Source organism: Xiphophorus hellerii, chromosome 23, assembly GCF_003331165.1.
Source record: "Xiphophorus hellerii strain 12219 chromosome 23, Xiphophorus_hellerii-4.1, whole genome shotgun sequence".
Taxonomy (NCBI): Eukaryota; Metazoa; Chordata; class Actinopteri; order Cyprinodontiformes; family Poeciliidae; genus Xiphophorus; species Xiphophorus hellerii.
Genome location: NC_045694.1, coordinates 1,153,620 through 1,172,442, shown reverse-complemented (window position 1 = coordinate 1,172,442; position 18,823 = coordinate 1,153,620). Strand labels below are relative to the sequence as shown.

Genomic DNA, 18,823 nt, shown 5'->3' with positions numbered 1-18,823 from the left:
AAGTGTGCACATGGAAACATGTTCATCTATAAATAAATCTATAAATTAGTCCAGAGAAAAACTAGATTGAAGTCTCAGAGTTGTGCATCATAAAATGTATGCGCTGCTAAATAATTTGTTTTAGCCCCAGGATCCATGATGAGCTTCAGACATTTGAATGTGTGCTGCAGCTTTTCTATTGGCTCTCAGATAATCCAATCACAGGCAGCGATAAAGACTGGTCACAGTGCGCAGCAGCTGCAGGTTTCTCAGGCTCAAACCGCCTCTGGGCTGTAAACTCACCACACTGACGACGTTCCTCAGTCTGAACGGTGAAACTCTGCAGAATTCAGGATGGATTTCCATCGGGTCGTTCTCCTACTCCTGGGCTGCCTGCCGCCGGCCGCTGCCATGTACTTCGATCTGGGAGAGCAGGAGCAAAAATGCATCATAGAGGAGATTCCTGAGGACACCTTGGTGACAGGTGAGGCACGCACACCAAATCCTCCAAACCGCTTTAATCTGAGATTAAAAAAAGATTTTCAGCTGTTTCTGCTCCAAAAATAGAATAGAATAGAATAGAATTACTTTATTCATCCCAGCAGGGAAATTATTTCGCAGTTACAGCAGCATAGAGACAAGACACACAACAACCACCACTGAGTAGCAATTGTAGACAAAATAAAAATAAAAATAAAATATAAAATGCTGTTAATATAAAAAGCAGCTTAGAGCAGTCCTTGCAAAGATTCAAAAAATGCAGAAACAGTATGTATATGTAAATATATGTACAGCCAGTGTGCCACAGTGCAGTTGTGCAAAATCGGACTGATTAGTGCAGAACAATGATTTAGCTTTTATTGTACAGTGAGATGGCATGTGGCAGGAAGGATTTCCTGTATCTGTCCCTACGACAGCGGAGCTGGAGCAGCCTATGTGAGAAGGTGCTCCGCTGTCTGTCCACTATGTGGTGGAGAGGGTGCTGTTTATTGTCCATAATAGACAGAACCTTCTTCAGGTTCTTAAGGCTGGAGTCCCTGGAACTCCAGGGACTCCAGCCTTAGTCCCAGTACAGAGCCAGCTTTCCTGATGATTTTGTCCAGTCTATTAGAGTCGCTGGCTCTGATGCTGCTTCCCCAACACACAGCAGCAAAGAAGATGGCGCCGGCAACAACACTAAAATGAGCCTAACAATCATTTCCCACACTGACATCTATAGAGAAACAATATTTAGTTATTCAGAGTGAAATCACTCGCTTTTAATGAAATCATAAATCAGAGGAGAGGAACTAAAAAAGGATTTATGTTTTACATAAAGTCAAGAAAACCACCATGAACGTTTTAGAAAAACAAAGCATCTTCAGTCAGAGGCTTCTTCAAATTCACTGCAATACAGACTGCTACAGCAGATCTTTACTGCCAACAACCATCATCATCTACAATAATTCTGAAGAATTAATATGATTTACAACAAAGTCTGGGCCACAAAAATACTTTTAGAAACTAAAATGATCAAGAATGTGATTTTTTTCTCTCTTCTCAACAACAAACAGATTTAATTAATCAAATAAAAGTCATCAGATTTTCTGTAGGAACAGGATTGTACCTTAAATGGTTTTGTGTGTTTTCCTTGTTAAATGTAAGGCATCCATTTTGTTTATTGTTTTCTCAGGATTACAAACAGAGTCCAGGTCCGTTTACGTTGGAAATGAGTTTTAAAACAGCGATTAAAAGCAGGTTTTGTTCACCAAGTTGTTCTTTAGAGTACAAGTCAGTGATCCAGTTACCATGACGACAGGAAGAAACCACATGATCACTTTGTGTTTAATATGGCATTTCTGGTCCCCCCAAAAAAATCAGTCCAGGGGCCGCGAATGGCCCCGGCTCCCACTTTCAACACCCTTAAAACAGTAAAATTAATAAAATAAATCCAATTTCTCTAAATTCTGTAAATAAAAATATACATTTTGGTTTTATTTCTGTTTTTTCACATCTGCAGCACAAATGTATCCTTCTACCCAGACATATTTAAAGTCTAAGCAGTGAATTTAAATATCTAAAACCCAGGCAGGTTTTTATTGGGGTTTCCGACCGGATGAAGCTGAGCTGCTGTGTGTCTCCCACCTGCAGGAAACTTCTTCCTTGAGCCGTGGGACGTCACGTCGTTCAGCCACTCGCCTCACCTCGGCGTCACGGTTACCGTCAGAGACCCAAACCAGGAAGTACGCAGGAAATCCTCACTGGTGTTGAAACACAAATAACAGCTGCTAGATCTGATTCTGAGCAACCAGAGAACATTTTCAGGGAAAACGTTCCAGTCACAAGGTGTTTCAAAGAAAAGCTACGCATAAATAAGTAATTTAAGTCAGATGTCCAAAGTGTGGCTCGTGGGCCATTTGTGGCCCTTGGACTGATTCTGTGCGGCCCCCCAATTATAAATCAAAAATGTTACAAATTTGGCCCGTAGACGCAGATGGAGGCGTTTAATTTGTAATCAGGGCAAAAATTGTTACCAACATATTTATTTACACAGGAAGATGTAAAGAACAGCAGAAAGTATTCAAGGTTTTATAGCAAAGTTTTAACCACGTTAATTCAGAGACTTTTACTGAGAAACCAACGTTGCTGCAACAAAATCAGCTTTTATCCTTCCTGAAACTTTGATAAATATAGTAAACGTTTGGAAACAAAGTGACACAAATCCTGTTATTATCACTGAACATAAATGTATTCAGTTGAGCCCAAAAGAAACTGAAAACCAGATGTTTTTCTTCTAATACAGCAAACATGCAGGATCTGCTGCAGTGGAGAAAAAAACGTAGTAAATTTCTGGCAAAAAAATCTGACATTTTTAAAATGATCTCAGAAATATCCTACAAAAAACCTTCAAAATTTTTAAATTTGAAATGTTGAAAATTTTTCTAAAAAATTTATGAGATGAATCACAAAATGTCAGAGTTTTTGATTTAAATGTAGTTAATCTCATTATTATTATTACGCCTTATTTGCTTGATTTCAGGCTGGGTGTTTTGGACTGTGATTACTTTTGAATCTACAATTTTGGCCCACATAGCAAAAAGTTTGGACACCCCTGATTTACGTTTATTTTCTTCCCTCTTCAGGTTCAGTTGTCCAAACGCTACGGAGTATTTGGTAAATTCACCTTCACAGCTCACGCCTCCGGCCAGCACCACCTGTGCTTCCAAACCAACTCCACCAGGTTCTCTGTGTTCGCTGGAGAAAGGCTGGTGAGACCTGTGGAGAAACACAGACAATAATCACAAACCGAACAGAAGAGCAATGCACTCTGGGGGTTTTCACCACTTTGTTCCACAGAAGCTGCATTTGGACGTTCAGATGGGAGAGCACTCGGTAGAGCCCAACATGGACCGGACCAAAGACAACCTGCAGATTCTGGAGAGCAATCTGCAACACCTGACCAGCCAGATGATGTACATCACCAGGCAGCAGGAGTACAACCGGGTACATCTACCTCACATTCACCAGGAATGACAAGGAAACACCTAAACTGATGTGGACGTCTGGGTCTTTGTCTTGGTTCAGGAAAAAGAGGAGATTTTCCGTCAGATCAGTGAGGAAACCAACAGCAAGGTGTTGTGGTGGGCGGTGATCCAAACCTCCATCCTGCTCTCTGTTGGTTTCTGGCAGATCAAACGACTCCAAGACTTTTTCATCGCCAAGAAACTGGTCTGATGTCGTCGTCTCCCCGATCTGTACGGCACAAACATCGTGTCAGGACTGGGAAACAATAATTAAACATGATATCTGACCTGATTCACAACTCTGCACGGGTAATAAAAGAAAGCCTGAAAAATAAAGGAAGGTTTAACAAATTAAATGTTTCTCTCTTTTTTTTAAATGTTTCATTTCACAGGACTTTTGAATATAAAATACACAGGTGTACAAACTTTTTGCCATGCGGGCCAAAATTGTAAACTCAAAAGTAACCGCAGGATAAAAAATCAACAGAAAATCGAGTAAATAAAGTATCCTGATGTTTATCATATCATGTTTATCCCAAAATTAAAGGGAGTTTTACAACAGTTTATTAGGGCCTTTGCAGATAGAAAAAAAAGAGTAAATTTCTGATAAAAACTCTGAAATTTTGTGATTAATCTCAGAAATTTTCCAGAAAACTTTGAAATTTTCAAAAGAAATATCTGGACATTTGAAATTCAGAAATTACCAAAAAGAATAGTAAACAGATTTCTGCTATTGATCTAAAACTTTTATTTTTTTCTGGAAAGTTTCTGAGATTTTTAGGCAGAAGTTTACTACTTTTTTTTCTCCACTGGTCCTAATACGCTGTAGCAGATTCTGCATGTTTGCTGTATTAGAAGAAAACCATCTAGTTTTCTGTTGCTTTTGGGCTCAACTAAATAAATTCATTTTCAGTGATAAAAACAGGATTTGTGTCACTTTGTTTCCAAGCATTTGCTATATTTAGCCAAGTTTCAGAAAGGATAAAAGCTGATTTTGCTGCAGCAACGTTGGTTTTTCACTAGAAGTCTCTGGATAAACTTGGTTATAAAAACAGGAATACTTTCTGTTACACAGAATTCTTCTGTGTAACAGAAAGTTATGTTGGTAACAATTTTTACCTTCATTACAAATTAAAAGTCTTCGTCTGCATCTACAGGCCAAATTTGAATCATTTTTAACTGAAGTTGGGGGCCACAAATGGCCCCTGGGCTGCACTTTGGACACCCCTAGCTTAGCGTTGCTGAGATTAAAAAAGGTTCCTTTCTTAATTTCACCATCTCATACTTGATATGAGTAAAGGTTAGTGAATTAAGAAGTTGTCCTCTGACTTTAGTATTAAACACACTTTGTCCAAAGCACCAGGATCACTTGTAGGAAAAGAAACACACAGCATAATGCAGCCACTACCATGCTTGCCAGCGAGGTTTGCTTACCTCACCAGGAATCGCTGATAAAGTGAAATGCCAGTAGTAATTCAAACTCGTTCTGCAAATGCCTTGCAGTCGTATCACCAGATCAGACCGTTATGAAAAAGAACTGTTCAAAAACAAATAATTAGAACTTATAAGCCCAGAATTTCTAATAATATGGTAAAAAATAAACGATACACGTTCGATTCGTGTTGGTTGCATGCAAACGCCTGAACAGAACTGCAATAGTCCTTTAAATAGCCACATAACCTTCTAGTTGAATCCACACTGCTGCGGCTAACGGTGAGCTAATGCATCTAATTTACACCGAGACCAAATTTAAAACATTTAACAGCGAAATACCTGATAAATATAAAATACACGCTAATTGAACACATTTTATCTAATATTACTTAGCTACTCACCCAAAGGTGGGGATAAAAGCGTTTTCCGATAAGAATGGTAACAGTTTTAATGAGCTAGCTACTAACGGACTTCCTAATTATGCTAACGATGCTAATTAGCTTCACTGAAGAAGAAGACGACGAACTTCCTGTTGAATGAAACTTAAAACAGGAAGGATGGAACAGTTAAACTGAAGGATCCAGTAGGGTTTTTATTTCACAAACTGATAAACATCTGGCTGGTAACTAGTCTTAAATATATTTACTGATAATTATTTTTGTTGTATTATGTTGTTATGTTAGCCAGCGTTATGCTAACTTAGCATTTAGCTTCACCTAGAAGCAATCTGAACATTAGCTGATTATTTTTAAATGTTCCGCTCTCATTAACGTAGCCTGAAACAATAAGTGCGACAACAAATAAAAGCAATAACTAAAATGATTTTTCATTAATTTTATTCAATATCAGGTCTTCAAATGTCCTACTGGGTCTGCTGCAATTCCTGCTTTCTTTGCCCAAGTCCTGAGCGCAAACTGGCAGTGACGTCCTGCGGCCATGTCATCTGTAGTGTCTGCTATCAGAAAGGTAGAAAACACCTTCAATACTTACACTTTGCTTTTCACGACCCTGCCAGTCTGGTCAAAAGTTTGCATCCCCTTTCAGGCTTTTAATGATTGATGTCAGCAGTTGATGTACAGTACATACTGTAATTCTGGCTGGATTAAGATGAAGACAATTGGGCAGTTTGGTCACAGAGTCAAATCATAAGTTTAGATGAGTTAAATTGAAGTTTTCAGACCTCAGAACAGTTACCTAGTGTGAAATATGGTGGTGGATGCATCATGGTGAAGCAGATCAATGAATCTTAAAACACTTTTCCAGACTATTTTAGGGGGAATCAGTTAAAATGGTTCACATATCCATCTTTAACAGTGTTTTCAAACTTTTCCAGCCATTTAACAAAGACACACAGACCTCCACAATAACACAACATCTTAATATATACAACTTTAAATAAAAATATTCGTCTCTTAACACACTTATTATTGTTGTCTTCTTTGTTCATCCTAATGAAAATGGCTGTCATAATAACAGGTTGGACGATAAACAATTTATAAACAATAATATTGTTGCTTTTAGACCATGTTTAAGTTTTACAATGGTAATTCCATAATAATGCAAAAACACATTCTCAAAGAACAATAAACTTTAAATGTTAACATTTAACACTGTAACTGGAAGACATTTTAAATATTCAAAATAAATAAACAAAACAACAAATATGATGAATTATTTAGTCTCTATAAACAAGATTATTTTTCAAAAAAGGTTTAGTAGAGACCAAAGCACCAGACTGAAGACTTTATCATCCAGTTTTTTTAAATGCTGTGTATCACAATAGCGTTGTAAACTAATCAAATTTCAGTGTTTCCCCTGAAACTGAAACATATTCCTGCAGACATGAATTCCTCCGATCATCAGTAATCCTGTCTGTTTTCTTTCCACCGTATCTTCAGCTTTTCTTGTGAGTTAGCTGGTCTTCAGCCTCTTATTCATTATTGTTTTTAAACGCAATCCTTTGGTAAGCTAACTGTAGCAAATAAACGGTCGTTTCCATGCGGACCACCAGTGGTCCGAGAACCACAGTTTGAGAAATCCTGAATGAGGCTTGGTTTTTCTACAGACAGCGTAGTTCTCTCTACCAAAGATCTTAAATATATATGCATCATTTTATCTTTATAAACTGGAGAAAATCCACAGCAAATCAAAGTTTGGGTTTTTATGGTATTATTTTGTCCCTAAACTTTTACTAAGAAGCCTAAATGATTCAGTAAAGTCTGAGCGGACAGCGACATCTGCTGGTCACACAGCGGAACTGCAGAAACACATTTTCTATTGAGATCTGTTCTTTGTTTTTGTCTTTTCCTTATTAAACAAATCTTATCGAACAGCATTTATTTATTTAGGAGAAGAAATATTTCAGCTTTTTTCATGAAACGTCTAAAAACAGGAACAACTGATGGAGCTTCTGCTTTATTCAATCTGATAAACCCAAATTATTCATTTTGGTTCTCTGGGTGTCTTCCTCAGCATCACTTTATCTTAACGCAGGGGTGTCCGAAGTGCGGCTCGGGGGCCATTTGTGGCCATTGGACTGATTCTGTGCGGCCCCCAACTACAAATCAAACTGATACAAATTTGGCCTGTAGATGCAGATGGAGACTTTTAATTTGTAGTCAGGGTAAAAACTGTTATCAACACAATTTTCCTACACAGGAGAAAGTAAAGTACAGCGGAAAGTATTCATGGTTTTATAACAAAGTTTTAACAAAAGATAAAACCAAGTTTATCCAGAGACTTTTACTGAAAAACCAACTGTGCTGCAACAAAATAAGCTGTTATTGTCTCTGAAACTTGGCTAAATATAGCAAACATGTGGAAACAAAGTGACACAAATTATTTCTGAAAATAAATTTACACAATCAAACCCAAAAGACACTGAAGACTAGAATCTTCTGCGGCGTATTAAAGCCATTGTAAGAAAAGTAGGACATTTCTGCCAAAAAAAAAAACCCTGAATGTTTTAGAGGAATTTTAAAAAATTGAAATTTTCTAGGAAAAAAAAAATTTTTTAGACTGATATCAATCAGACATTTTCTATAAAAAAAACGTGGACATTTCTGAATTTCAGAAATGTTGAAAACTTTTAGAAATTTTTTCAAGAACATTTTGGTGTTTTTTGGTGGAAATTTACTCCTTTTTCTGTCTACAAAGGCCCTGATAAAACTCCTTCCAGTGTTGGATCTACAGTAAATATCAGGACTCTTCATGTTAGGTTGGGTTTTTTCCTGATGGCGCAGAATGAAAACGTTGCGGTGTCAGAAATGTTCGGCGGCTCTCTTCCAGGCAGCCATGGCCGGTGTTTGATATGCAGCAGCCAGTGCCAGGTTTCTCCTCTTTCTGACAAAGTAAGAACATTTTATTCCCACATGGATTCGAGTTTCTGCTGTTTTCACCTTCAGTTTCATGTGTTCATGTTTTCAGAGCAGCTCAGACGTGAAGGCTTTGTTTTCTGACATCGGCGTTGTGGCAACCAGACATCTGACAGAGATCAGCAAAGTTTGCACAGTTCCACATTTATTACAAACTATCCTGTGATAACTGTCCCCAGATGTGTTTAATGAAATTATTTTAGGTTATTCTTGCAGATTTCACGTTGTTTCCTTCCAGGTTGTGGCGTTTCAGGCCCGACATCAGAAGAGGTTGCTCAATTACTACAAGCAAAAGGTGAGAGACTTTGTCACTTTACAGCCAACAGATAGTTGTTAGGTAAATAACCCACTGTTTAATTTCTGAAAAGTGTGGTGTGCATTTGTTTTTAGGCTCTTCCCACCAGCTTTAAACATTTACAGACTTTATTTTTTCTTGTGATGATCAAAAACCGATAATTCTGCCGTTTTGCTGCGTTTACAGAACCATAAACTAGAAGACATGTTGGTCACTATAAAGCAAGAAATGCAGCAGATGGGGAAGTGAGTAAAAACTGTAGCTTCATGCACCACATTGGAGTTTTCAGATGTTTAATTTCCTGTTTTGTTTTTAAAGGAAGCTGAATGATCAGAGGGCTTACATTGCTAAGCTGGAAAAGTCTCTCCAGCACCACAGGTCAGCCGGCTCGTTTAATCCAGAGTTATTACTCAGATTATCAACATTACCGTCAATTTTAAAGTTAAAATGGCCCAAAATTATACTTTACTTTATTTATGTTTTCAGCAACAAATAGGTTTGTTGAAAGTAAGAAAGAAGTGTGTAAATCATTGCAGATGTGAAACTTAAAAAGGATTTGGTAGGTTTGCCTCATTAAAAAACAATTATATTCTCAGCAACAAAAAATAAGCAAAGTTTCATAAATTAATGAAAATCAGATTAGGTGCAGGATTCCTGATTTTCAGAATTTAAAAAGATAATTACTTTGTCTTTTAATCTGATCATATTTACTGTAAGAAGATTTTTGTCTTGATTGAAAGTGAAAATTCTCCTGATCTGCTGGAGCCACAAATCCTGCTAAACATTTACACACTCATGTTAAAAACAGTTTTTATGCAGATATTCAGACATACTGCCACCTTATCGTGGTGGAGGGGTTTGAGTGCCCCAATGATCCTAGGAGCTATGCTGTCTGGGGCTTCATGCCCCTGGTAGGGTCACCCAAGGCAGACAGGTCCTAGGTGAGGGACCAGACAAAGCGCAGCCCGAAGACCCCAATGATGAATAAAAACATTGGACTTGGCGTTCCCTCGCCCGGACGCGGGTCACCGGGGCCCCACTCTGGAGCCAGGCCTGGAGGGGGGGCACGATGGCGAGCGCCTGGTGGCCGGGCTTTTACCCATGGAGCCCGGCCGGGCTCAGCCCGAAGAGGAAACATGGGTCCCCCCTCCCATGGGCCTACCACCCGTGAGAGGGGCCAAAGGGGTCGGGTGCAGTGTGGGATGGGTGGCGGCAGAGGGAGGGGACCCTGGCGGTCCGATCCTCGGTTGCAGAAGCTCTTGGGACGTGGAATGTCACCTCTCTGGTGGGGAAGGAGCCGGAGCTAGTGTGTGAGGTCGAGAGGTTCCGGCTAGAAATAGTCGGTCTCACCTCGACGCATGGCTCTGGTTCTGGAACCAGTCTCCTTGAGAGGGGCTGGACATACTTCCACTCTGGAGTTGCCCAAGGTGAGAGGCGTTGGGCAGGAGTGGGCATACTTGTTGCTCCCCATCTCGGCGCCTGTACGTTGGGGTTTCCTCCGGTGAACGAGAGGGTAGCCTCCCTCCGCCTATGGGTGGAGGGACGGGTCCTGACTGTCATTTGTGCTTATGGGCCGAACGACAGTTCAGATTACCCACCCTTTTTGGAGTCCTTAGAGGGGGTACTGGAGAGTGCCCCTCCTGGGGACTCCCTTGTTCTGCTGGGGGACTTCAACACTCACGTGGGCAATGACAGTGAGACCTGGAGGGGCGTGGTTGGGAGGAACGGCCCCCCCGATCTGAACTCGAGCGGTGTTCTGTTGTTGGACTTCTGTGCTCGTCATGGATTGTCCATAACGAACACCATGTTCAGGCATAAGGGTGTCCATATGTGCACTTGGCACCAGGACACCCTAGGCCGCAGTTCGATGATCGACTTTGTCATTGTTTCATCGGATCTGCGGCCGTATGTCTTGGACACTCGGGTGAAGAGAGGTGCGGAGCTGTCCACTGACCACTACCTGGTGGTGAGTTGGCTCCGGTGGTGGGGGAGGAAGCCGGTCAGACCTGGCAGGCCCAAACGTGTTGTGAGGGTCTGCTGGGAACGTCTGGCGGAATCCCCTGTGAGACGGAGCTTTAACTCCCATCTCCGGCAAAATTTCGAACACGTCCCGGGGGAGGTGGGGGACATGGAGTCTGAGTGGACCATGTTCCGTGCCTCCATTGTCAAGGCGGCCGATCGGAGCTGTGGCTTCAAGGTTGTCGGTGCCTGTCGCGGCGGCAACCCTCGAACCCGTTGGTGGACACCTTCGGTGAGGGATGCCGTCAGGCTGAAGAAAGAGTCCTACTGGGCCTTTTTGGCCTGTGGGACTCCGGAAGCAGCTGATGGGTACCGGCAGGCGAAGCGGCATGCGGCTTGGGTGGTTGCTGAGGCAAAAACTCGGGAGTGGGAGGAGTTTGGAGAGGCCATGGAGAAAGACTTCCATACGGCTTCGAGGCGATTCTGGTCCACCATCCGGCGCCTCGGGGGGGGAAGCAGTACGGCACCAACACTGTTTATAGTGGGGATGGTGTGCTGCTGACCTCTACTCGGGACGTTGTGGGCCGGTGGGCAGAGTACTTCGAAGACCTCCTCAATCCCACCAACATGCCTTCCATCGAAGAAGCTGAGCCTGGGGACTCTGGGTTGGGCTCTCCAATCTCTGGGGACGAGGTCGCTGAGGTGGTTGAGAAGCTCCTCGGTGGCAAGGCTCCGGGGGTGGATGAGATCCGCCCGGAGTTCCTTAAGGCTCTGGATGTTGTAGGGTTGTGTTGGCTGATGCGACTCTGCAATATTGCATGGACATCGGGGGCAGTTCCCCTGGATTGGCAGACTGGGGTGGTGGTCCCCCTGTTCAAAAAGGGGGACCGGAGGGTGTGCTCCAATTATAGAGGGGTCACACTCTTAAGCCTCCCTGGCAAGGTCTATTCAGGGGTCCTGGAGAGGAGGGTCCGTCGGATAGTCGAACCTCAGATTCAGGAAGAGCAGTGTGGTTTTCGTCCTGGTCGTGGAACACTGGACCAGCTCTACACCCTCGGCAGGGTCCTGGAGGGTGCATGGGAGTTCGCCCAACCAGTCTACATGTGTTTTGTGGACTTGGAGAAGGCGTTCGACCGTGTCCCTCGGGGAGCCCTGTGGGGGGTTCTCCGGGAGTATGGGACACCGGGCCCTTTGATACGGGCTGTCAGGTCCCTGTATGACCGGTGTCAGAGTCTGGTCCGCATTGCCGGCAGTAAGTCGGGTTCGTTTCCGGTGAGAGTTGGACTCTGCCAGGGCTGCCTTTTGTCACCGATTCTGTTCATCACTTTCATGGACAGAATTTCTAGGCACAGCCAAGGTGTTGAGGGGATCCGATTTGGTGCCCTTAGGATCTCATCTCTGCTTTTTGCAGACGATGTGGTCCTTCTGGCTTCATCAGGTCGTGATCTGCAGCTCTCGCTGGAGCGGTTCGCAGCCGAGTGTGAAGCGGCCGGGATGGGGATCAGTGCCTCCAAATCCGAGGCCATGGTCTTGAGCCGGAAAAGGGTAGAGTGCCTTCTCCGGGTCAGGGGGGGTGTCCTGCCCCAAGTGGAGGAGTTTAAGTATCTCGGGATCTTGCTCACGAATGGGGGAAGAAGGGAGCGGGAGATCGACAGGCGGATTGGCGCAGCGTCTGCCGTCAAGCGGGCGCTGTACCGGTCCGTCGTGGTGAAGAGAGAGCTGAGCCATAAAGCCAAGCTCTCGATTTACCGGTCGATCTACGTTCCCACCCTCATCTATGGTCATGAGCTTTGGGTCGTGACCGAAAGAACGAGATCGCGGATACAAACGGCCGAAATGGGTTTTCTCCGTAGGGTGGCTGGGCTCTCCCTTAGAGATAGGGTGAGAAGCTCAGTCATCCGGGAGGGACTCAGAGTAGAGCCGCTGCTCCTTCACATCGAGAGGAGCCAGTTGAGGTGGCTCGGGCATCTGGTCAGGATGCCTCCTGGACGCCTCCCTGGTGAGGTGTTCCGGGCACGTCCCACCGGGAGGAGGCCCCGGGGGAGACCCAGGACACGCTGGAGGGACTATGTCTCTCGGCTGGCCTGGGAACGCCTCGGGATTCCCCCGGAAGAGCTGGAAGAAGTGGCCGGGGAGAGGGAAGTCTGGGCCTCCCTTCTGAAGCTGCTACCCCCGCGACCCGACCTCGGATAAGCGGAAGAAGATGGATGGATGGATATTCAGACATACTGTTTCATTTTTTAAACTCGTCTCCTACAGTAAGAATCTAGAAAACTATCCATCTTAGTTAGACATTTCTGTGAAGCTGGGTTTGTTTTTAATAACTCTGCAGTATTTATTTTATTTTCTGTATACTGGAAATTTCTTCTTAATGTTCAGTTTTCTTATTTTTATTAATCCTCCTTCTTTCATCTGTTATTTTTCTACTTTTACACCTGAATATTCCCAAGATGTTTTTATTATTTCTGTTATATTTGCTATGTATTTGATGAAAACTTGTGCTGTTTATCTGCTCTGTTCTGTAAAATCTTTATTTTCCTCTTGAGATTCTGCAAACATAAATGCAGTGAAATACGCTTCGCTCTCCACTAGGTGGCGCTCCTGACTCACTAATGCCTGAACTGTTTCAGTCAACAGGCATCAACCAAAACTGGATTATACAGAAATAATTTAAGCTGCAAATAAAAGAAAAATATAATTATAGTTTTAAAGTTTTAGACGGTTTTTAAAGTATAAACTACATTTTGCAGTGGAAAGTTTCAATCTAAACTGCCTTTTATTGTTGGATTCAAATCAATAATTTTGCGGTTTAATAAATGAATATTTTGTTTTTTCTGCAGTTTAAAAGCTCCGTCTCAAATCAGCAGCAGTCCTCACACCCCGCATGGAAACAAATCAGGTGAACTTTGCTACACCCAAACACTAAAATTCATTAAAATGTTTAATGACTCAACGTCGTAAAAGAAAAACAGAAGATATTCCATGTTATTTACTGTCAGTTATGAGACTATAAATGTACCAGGATTAAGATGTTCTGCATAAAGTTATCATCAGATTCTGATGTCATTTGGTCATTTAAAGATGAGTGAATGTGCAGCCAGTTTGAACAAAATAAAATAAAACAGCATAAATAGTTTTAATCATTTTATCCATTACCGACCGGGCAGAACTGCTCAGAGGAGGAAAACTCAACTCACGTCTTTTCAACACTTTGTAAGAGAAACCAAATTTATTTTCACCTGAAAATGATCAAAATAACCAAAATAAAATAATATTCACTGAAGTTTAAGGTGTGTGAATAGTTTTGCACTTTAATTGGCCTGTTGGGGTTTGAAAACGAGCCAAATGCAGAAAGAAACAATAAATACTGAACAAAATATGGCAAGACATAAACGGATATAAATGAGGAAATGATGAAGAAAACCCAAACATAGTTGTTATTCTCCACCTCTTCATTATTTATTAATCCGACTCTCTTAACGCGGCTCAATGCTAGCATGCACCAGCGTAATGATGCTACTGTTAGCATATGGGCTAAGATTAGCATTTTAGCTTTTACATTATTATTTCCATACAACAGACTTTGGGTCAACATGCTAGTGATAGCCCTCATTGCTAATGTTAGCTTTATAGCTAAACTTAGCATTTTATCCAAATTTGATTTATAAGCTAAACATAAACTGAATTGATAAGGTCAGTGTTAAGCAACATGCTAGTGCTAGCTCATATATTAAGCTAACATTAGCATCTTAACTTTAGCATTTTTCTAAATAGGAAACACTTTTGGGAACCATGACATGACAGACGTAAACTTTAAATCTTTAGTTTGAATTATTTATGCTTTAATTCTCAAAACTTCTGATTTTAATCTTCCTCAGAAGTTTTCTATTTTCTGTCTAATTGTTATTTTCTGTTTGTATTTAGTGCTTCAGATTCCATACGAGTCTCCCGTGTTCCTCCCGCGTCACGCTTCAGCCACCAACATGTGAGTGTTTTTGTCTCCATGTTTGATATAAAACCTCATGTTTCATGTCTGATAAATTATAACTGGTGTTTAATTAGTGTCAGTAGAATAAGAATAATTTCTACACATGTGAAACAAAAGGCTGTAGCTTTCAGCATGAACAGCGTTCTGCTTCGCTCCACTGATCCAGCTTTGAGTTTCAGGGTTTCTCACTTTGGGCAGAATAAATGTTGCTTTTGCTGAAAGCTTGTGGTTAAAGGAAGCGGTGATGACAGCGGCGCGGCGTTCAGCAGCTGAACTAATGAAGTGTGCCTTCCTGTGTGGCAGCAGCCAAAGCCTGGAGCTGGAAGAAAGGAGTCTGTTCAGGAAAGTGGGTGTCTTTACTTTACTTCACTGTTAAAGCCCATCTCTGAGGGCAGGGTGTCCAAACTTTATGGCATGTGGGGAAAAATTGTAAACTCAAAACCAATAGCAGGCCAGAAAAAAACACCTAGAATAGAGCAAATAAATTATCCTGATATTTTCTGTAGATCCAAAACTTAAAAGGGATTTTTATGACGGCCTTCATAGAAGAAAAGGAGCAGATTTCTATCAAAAATGATTCATCTCAGAAATTTTATAGAAAACTTTTACATTTTCAAAAGAAAATCTTCAACATTTGAAAACTCTGGCATTTCGATGTTTTTTCTAGAAAATTTCTGATATTAATTTAAAATTTGAATTTTTTTTTTCAGCATATTTCCTTATTTTTCCTGGAAAGTTAATGAGAAAAAGCTCAAAATTTCTAAATTCTTTGGCAGAAATTTACTACTTTTGGCCAGGAGACGCTGCAGCAGATTTTTCATGTTTTCTGAAAACATTAAAAGAAAAACATCTGGTTTTCAGTTTCTTCTGGGCTTCACTGAATACATTTATTTTCAGCGATAAAAACAGGATTTGTGTCACTTTGTTTCCAAACATTTGCTATTTATCAAAGTTTCAGAGACAATAAAAGCTGATTTTGTTGCAGCAAAGTTGGATTTTCAGTAAAAGTCTCTGGATAAACTTAGTTTTAAGTTTTGTTCAAATTTGGTTATAAAACCATGAATACTTTCTATTGTACTTTACATTTTCCTGCATTAAAAAATGTAAAACATTTTTTTACCCTGATCACAAATCTGCAGCTGGGGCCAAATTTGCACCAGTTTTGAATTGCGGTTGGGGGCCACACAGGATCAGTCCGAGGGCCACAAATGGCCCCGGGCCGCTGTTTGGACAGCCCTGCCTTAGGGTGAATCTTGCCCTGAAGTTTACATGAAGGAAGCAGGAAGTGAGGCTGAGGTAACGATTCTGTGACTCTGCTTCAGCCCGTTTCTGCGCCCAGACTGTCGGTGATGAAGGCGCTGCCAGAGGGACGACCAGGTGAGTCGGTTTCAGACCCGAACAGCTCAACATGTTCTGGGTCAAATCCAACACAACCACAGAACACTGCTGAGTTAGCGCTTCTCCAAAATTCAATGGAAAGATTAGTGGAGGGATTTTTAGGTTCTCTTCCTAAAAACATTAATATTAATTTCTAACTATAAATCAGTAAATTAACACCATCTGCTCCTTCATGGGGTCGATGTTTCAGTGGACTGAAGAACCTTCATCTGTTGTTTTTTACTCATGAACTGTGGATTTGTCTGGTTTTGTTCAGGACCCGCCACCCACTGGTCCTACAGCCAGAACCCACTGACCTCCCACTCTGCACACTCAGCCACCGTCAGGTGAAACGCTTCACTCTCATCTCCACAATTATCACTTCAGATGGATACAAAATCTATCCTTATGTTTAAGGTCTTACTATTTAAAACTGCTTGTTGAGCCTTGTAAGACATTTTAGCAGATCAACTGATATTTTTCTGAAGGATGTTACATCTTGCATCTGGTATTAATTCTTTGTGCTTCTGAAAAATGAGGACTTTGTTGTAAATTCAGAGTAACAGGATCGTTTCTGTTGTTTTCCAGCCGTTTTTCTCCCTCCACTCCGGAGTCGTACAGTCAGAGTTCAGCCTGGAAGTCGCCTCAGTTCAAAGCTTCGTCCTCCTTCAGTCACTCTGCGTCCTTCCTGGGGTTCCCTCCTCCTTAACGCTTCTGGTTGGATACGACTGGTGATGCACATGAAGGTGTTAAATGTGCAGCTTAAACCCAGCATGCAATGAGAGACAAACTGCTCTTTACTGTCAAACTGTAAATGAAATAAATTGGTAAACGAGTTCAGCGTCTCTGAGTGAAATGGCTAAATATGGCCACTTTAAATATTCTGCAAACTAAACAGACTCATCCATTGTCAACCGGAGGAAATGAAGATGAACGCAGACTGAGCCGGTTAGCATTAGCTTCTGCTGATTATTTTATGTGCGGATCAGTCTAGCATTAGCATTTTCAAAATATGTTTTTATGTTTAGCGTTAGCCGCTAATAAAATAGTGGTGTAGTGTTAGCTTCTGCTAATTTTTAATGTGCTTAGATTCTGATATTTTTTGTTTGTTTAGCGGCTTAGTGTTAGCTTCAGCTAATTTTTTTGTATGTGCTTATTGTTAGCTGAATATTTTTATGTCGAGTAGTTTAGCATTAGCTTCTGCTAACTTTTTTTTAGGTGTTTAGCAGTTTAGCATTTGTTTCCACTAGCATTTTATTTTCAGAGATTTAGCGTTTGTGGAGCTAATATTCTTGTTTAGCAAACTAGAGTTAGTGAAGCTAATTTTTTAGTTAGCTGTGCCCACCACTGGCAATAACTAATGTTGATCTTAGTGCAAACATTTAATCTCTATTACAACCAAAGCAGCCATTTCTAAAAATGTGCACCAGGAAAAGGGAACATGTGATTTCTATGGTTCAAAGTTTGCAGGGTATGAAGTAACACCAGACAAATTCACAACAACCACATGGTGGCCATCATGAAACATTTAAAAATAATCAGTAAATATGATTTCTGTGAGACCAATTATGACCAATTTGACACCAGAAGTATTAATCGATGATAGATATTGGTAAATTTAATTGTTTGAATTGTTGAGTGACTTTTAAACTGGATTTGTGGCCCTAAGAGCTTTTTATTTCTGAAAACTTTTTAAATGGCTTACTGAAAAACAGTTTTTGCTTCATGTTTATGGGATGTTGGGGTTTAGATACGTGGCGCTTCCTGCACTGCACTCGGAACCGTTTCATCTGCAAAGCTGAGCTGGAATTAGTTGGCGCACAAAAGACGATGACATGTAAACGTTTGGCTGAAAGATCCTGCAATAACATTCCCTCATCCTGTCTGAAGGAATCCGTCTGAGCGCCGTCAGCCGGAGTCCAGGCGTGCCGGATGCGTTTCGCCAACTTGTTATTTCACCTCAAACCTGTTACAAAACAGCTGCAAGTGAAGACAAAGGGAGTGTATCCACTCAGAAACCGGATATCACCTGAAGTCACGGTGGCACGGAAAGCCTCGGCGGCCCGATGTGTTCAGGCAGGTCGGTTCCTCCTCAGCGGACCGCCGCGGTCGGCGCCATTGTCCCGGCTGTCAGGCTGCTGAATAACGCCTATTGAAGGCGGCTCAGGTGTGGCTGTGTGTGTGTTCTGGACCGGCGCACGCAACTCTCAGCCTTTTACTGCACTCAGTTTGGGAGGTTTTTGTGCCGAGTCTCTGGAGCTGATCCTCTTCAGCGCTCCAGTGAGATCTGAAGCCGTTTCCTGTTTTTTTAAAAAAAAAGGCGGCTGAGTTGTCAGATCTGCGTTTCCACTGACTGTAGGACAGAAAAACGAAATAAATTACAACAATAAAGTCACTTAATGGACACAACACGTTCTGGCTTATTTTGCAAAACTACAATGGAAGCAACTTTTTGCATCACACAAATTATGTGACCAATTACACACTGCATAAAGTTACTACTGGCAGAAACCACAAAGAGGAGACGGCAGGAAGTGGTTAGAGGAAGATGGCGCAGCGTGTTTTTAATGATTTACTGTGTGAACAAACGTGATTTTAATTGCATTTCTTATTTAATGGAAACACTGCAATTGTGAAATTGTGTTTTTTCAACATTAGCTGAATATTGTCAAAGTTTTGCTCACATTTGTAAAAAATAAAAACCCACTGCTAATGTGTCACACCGAGTGGAGACGTTTAAATCAGCGTAATCTTTTCCTCATGTTGGTAATAAGGAATAACGGGTTTTTAAACTTTCTCTCCTGCAGCCTCACATGCGTCGCTGCAGGCCGTACAAATGAGCTCTGCTACTTCAGAGAGCTAAAGCAAACTGTTCTGATGTCAGCCGTAATTATTCGGCAGCGTGTTCCCACAG

General features: G+C 41.6%; 2 protein-coding genes across 2 annotated transcripts; both read left to right on the top strand.

Annotated features, from left to right (window-relative positions):
* Window positions 1-304: 304 nt before the first annotated feature.
* LOC116714113 (transmembrane emp24 domain-containing protein 11) lies at window positions 305-3,844 on the top strand. Its single transcript, XM_032554441.1, has 5 exons — window positions 305-463; window positions 2,110-2,201; window positions 3,102-3,227; window positions 3,316-3,462; window positions 3,544-3,844. Exons 1-5 carry the CDS (start codon window positions 334-336, stop codon window positions 3,691-3,693), a joined length of 645 nt encoding a protein of 214 aa, XP_032410332.1. The 5' UTR covers window positions 305-333; the 3' UTR covers window positions 3,694-3,844.
* Window positions 3,845-8,046: 4,202 nt separating this feature from the next.
* On the top strand, window positions 8,047-17,007 carry rnf212 (ring finger protein 212). The gene is made up of 11 exons (XM_032554452.1): window positions 8,047-8,266; window positions 8,343-8,417; window positions 8,529-8,585; window positions 8,772-8,830; window positions 8,904-8,963; window positions 13,385-13,443; window positions 14,469-14,529; window positions 14,836-14,878; window positions 15,855-15,909; window positions 16,187-16,256; window positions 16,498-17,007. The coding sequence occupies exons 1-11, from the start codon at window positions 8,150-8,152 to the stop codon at window positions 16,616-16,618; spliced, it is 777 nt and encodes a 258-aa protein (XP_032410343.1). The 5' UTR covers window positions 8,047-8,149; the 3' UTR covers window positions 16,619-17,007.
* The last annotated feature ends 1,816 nt before the right edge of the window (window positions 17,008-18,823 follow it).

Excerpts from the sequence above, each read along its gene's own strand:
- LOC116714113 (XM_032554441.1), top strand. The coding sequence starts at position 334 with ATGGATTTCCATCGGGTCGTTCTCCTACTCCTGGGCTGCCTGCCGCCG. Across the intron at positions 464-2,109 it reads TGAGGACACCTTGGTGACAG|GAAACTTCTTCCTTGAGCCG; the intron begins GTGAGGCACGCA and ends TCCCACCTGCAG. Across the intron at positions 2,202-3,101 it reads TCAGAGACCCAAACCAGGAA|GTTCAGTTGTCCAAACGCTA; the intron begins GTACGCAGGAAA and ends TTCCCTCTTCAG.
- rnf212 (XM_032554452.1), top strand. The coding sequence starts at position 8,150 with ATGGCGCAGAATGAAAACGTTGCGGTGTCAGAAATGTTCGGCGGCTCT. Across the intron at positions 8,418-8,528 it reads ATCTGACAGAGATCAGCAAA|GTTGTGGCGTTTCAGGCCCG; the intron begins GTTTGCACAGTT and ends GTTTCCTTCCAG. Across the intron at positions 8,964-13,384 it reads AAGTCTCTCCAGCACCACAG|TTTAAAAGCTCCGTCTCAAA; the intron begins GTCAGCCGGCTC and ends TTTTTTCTGCAG.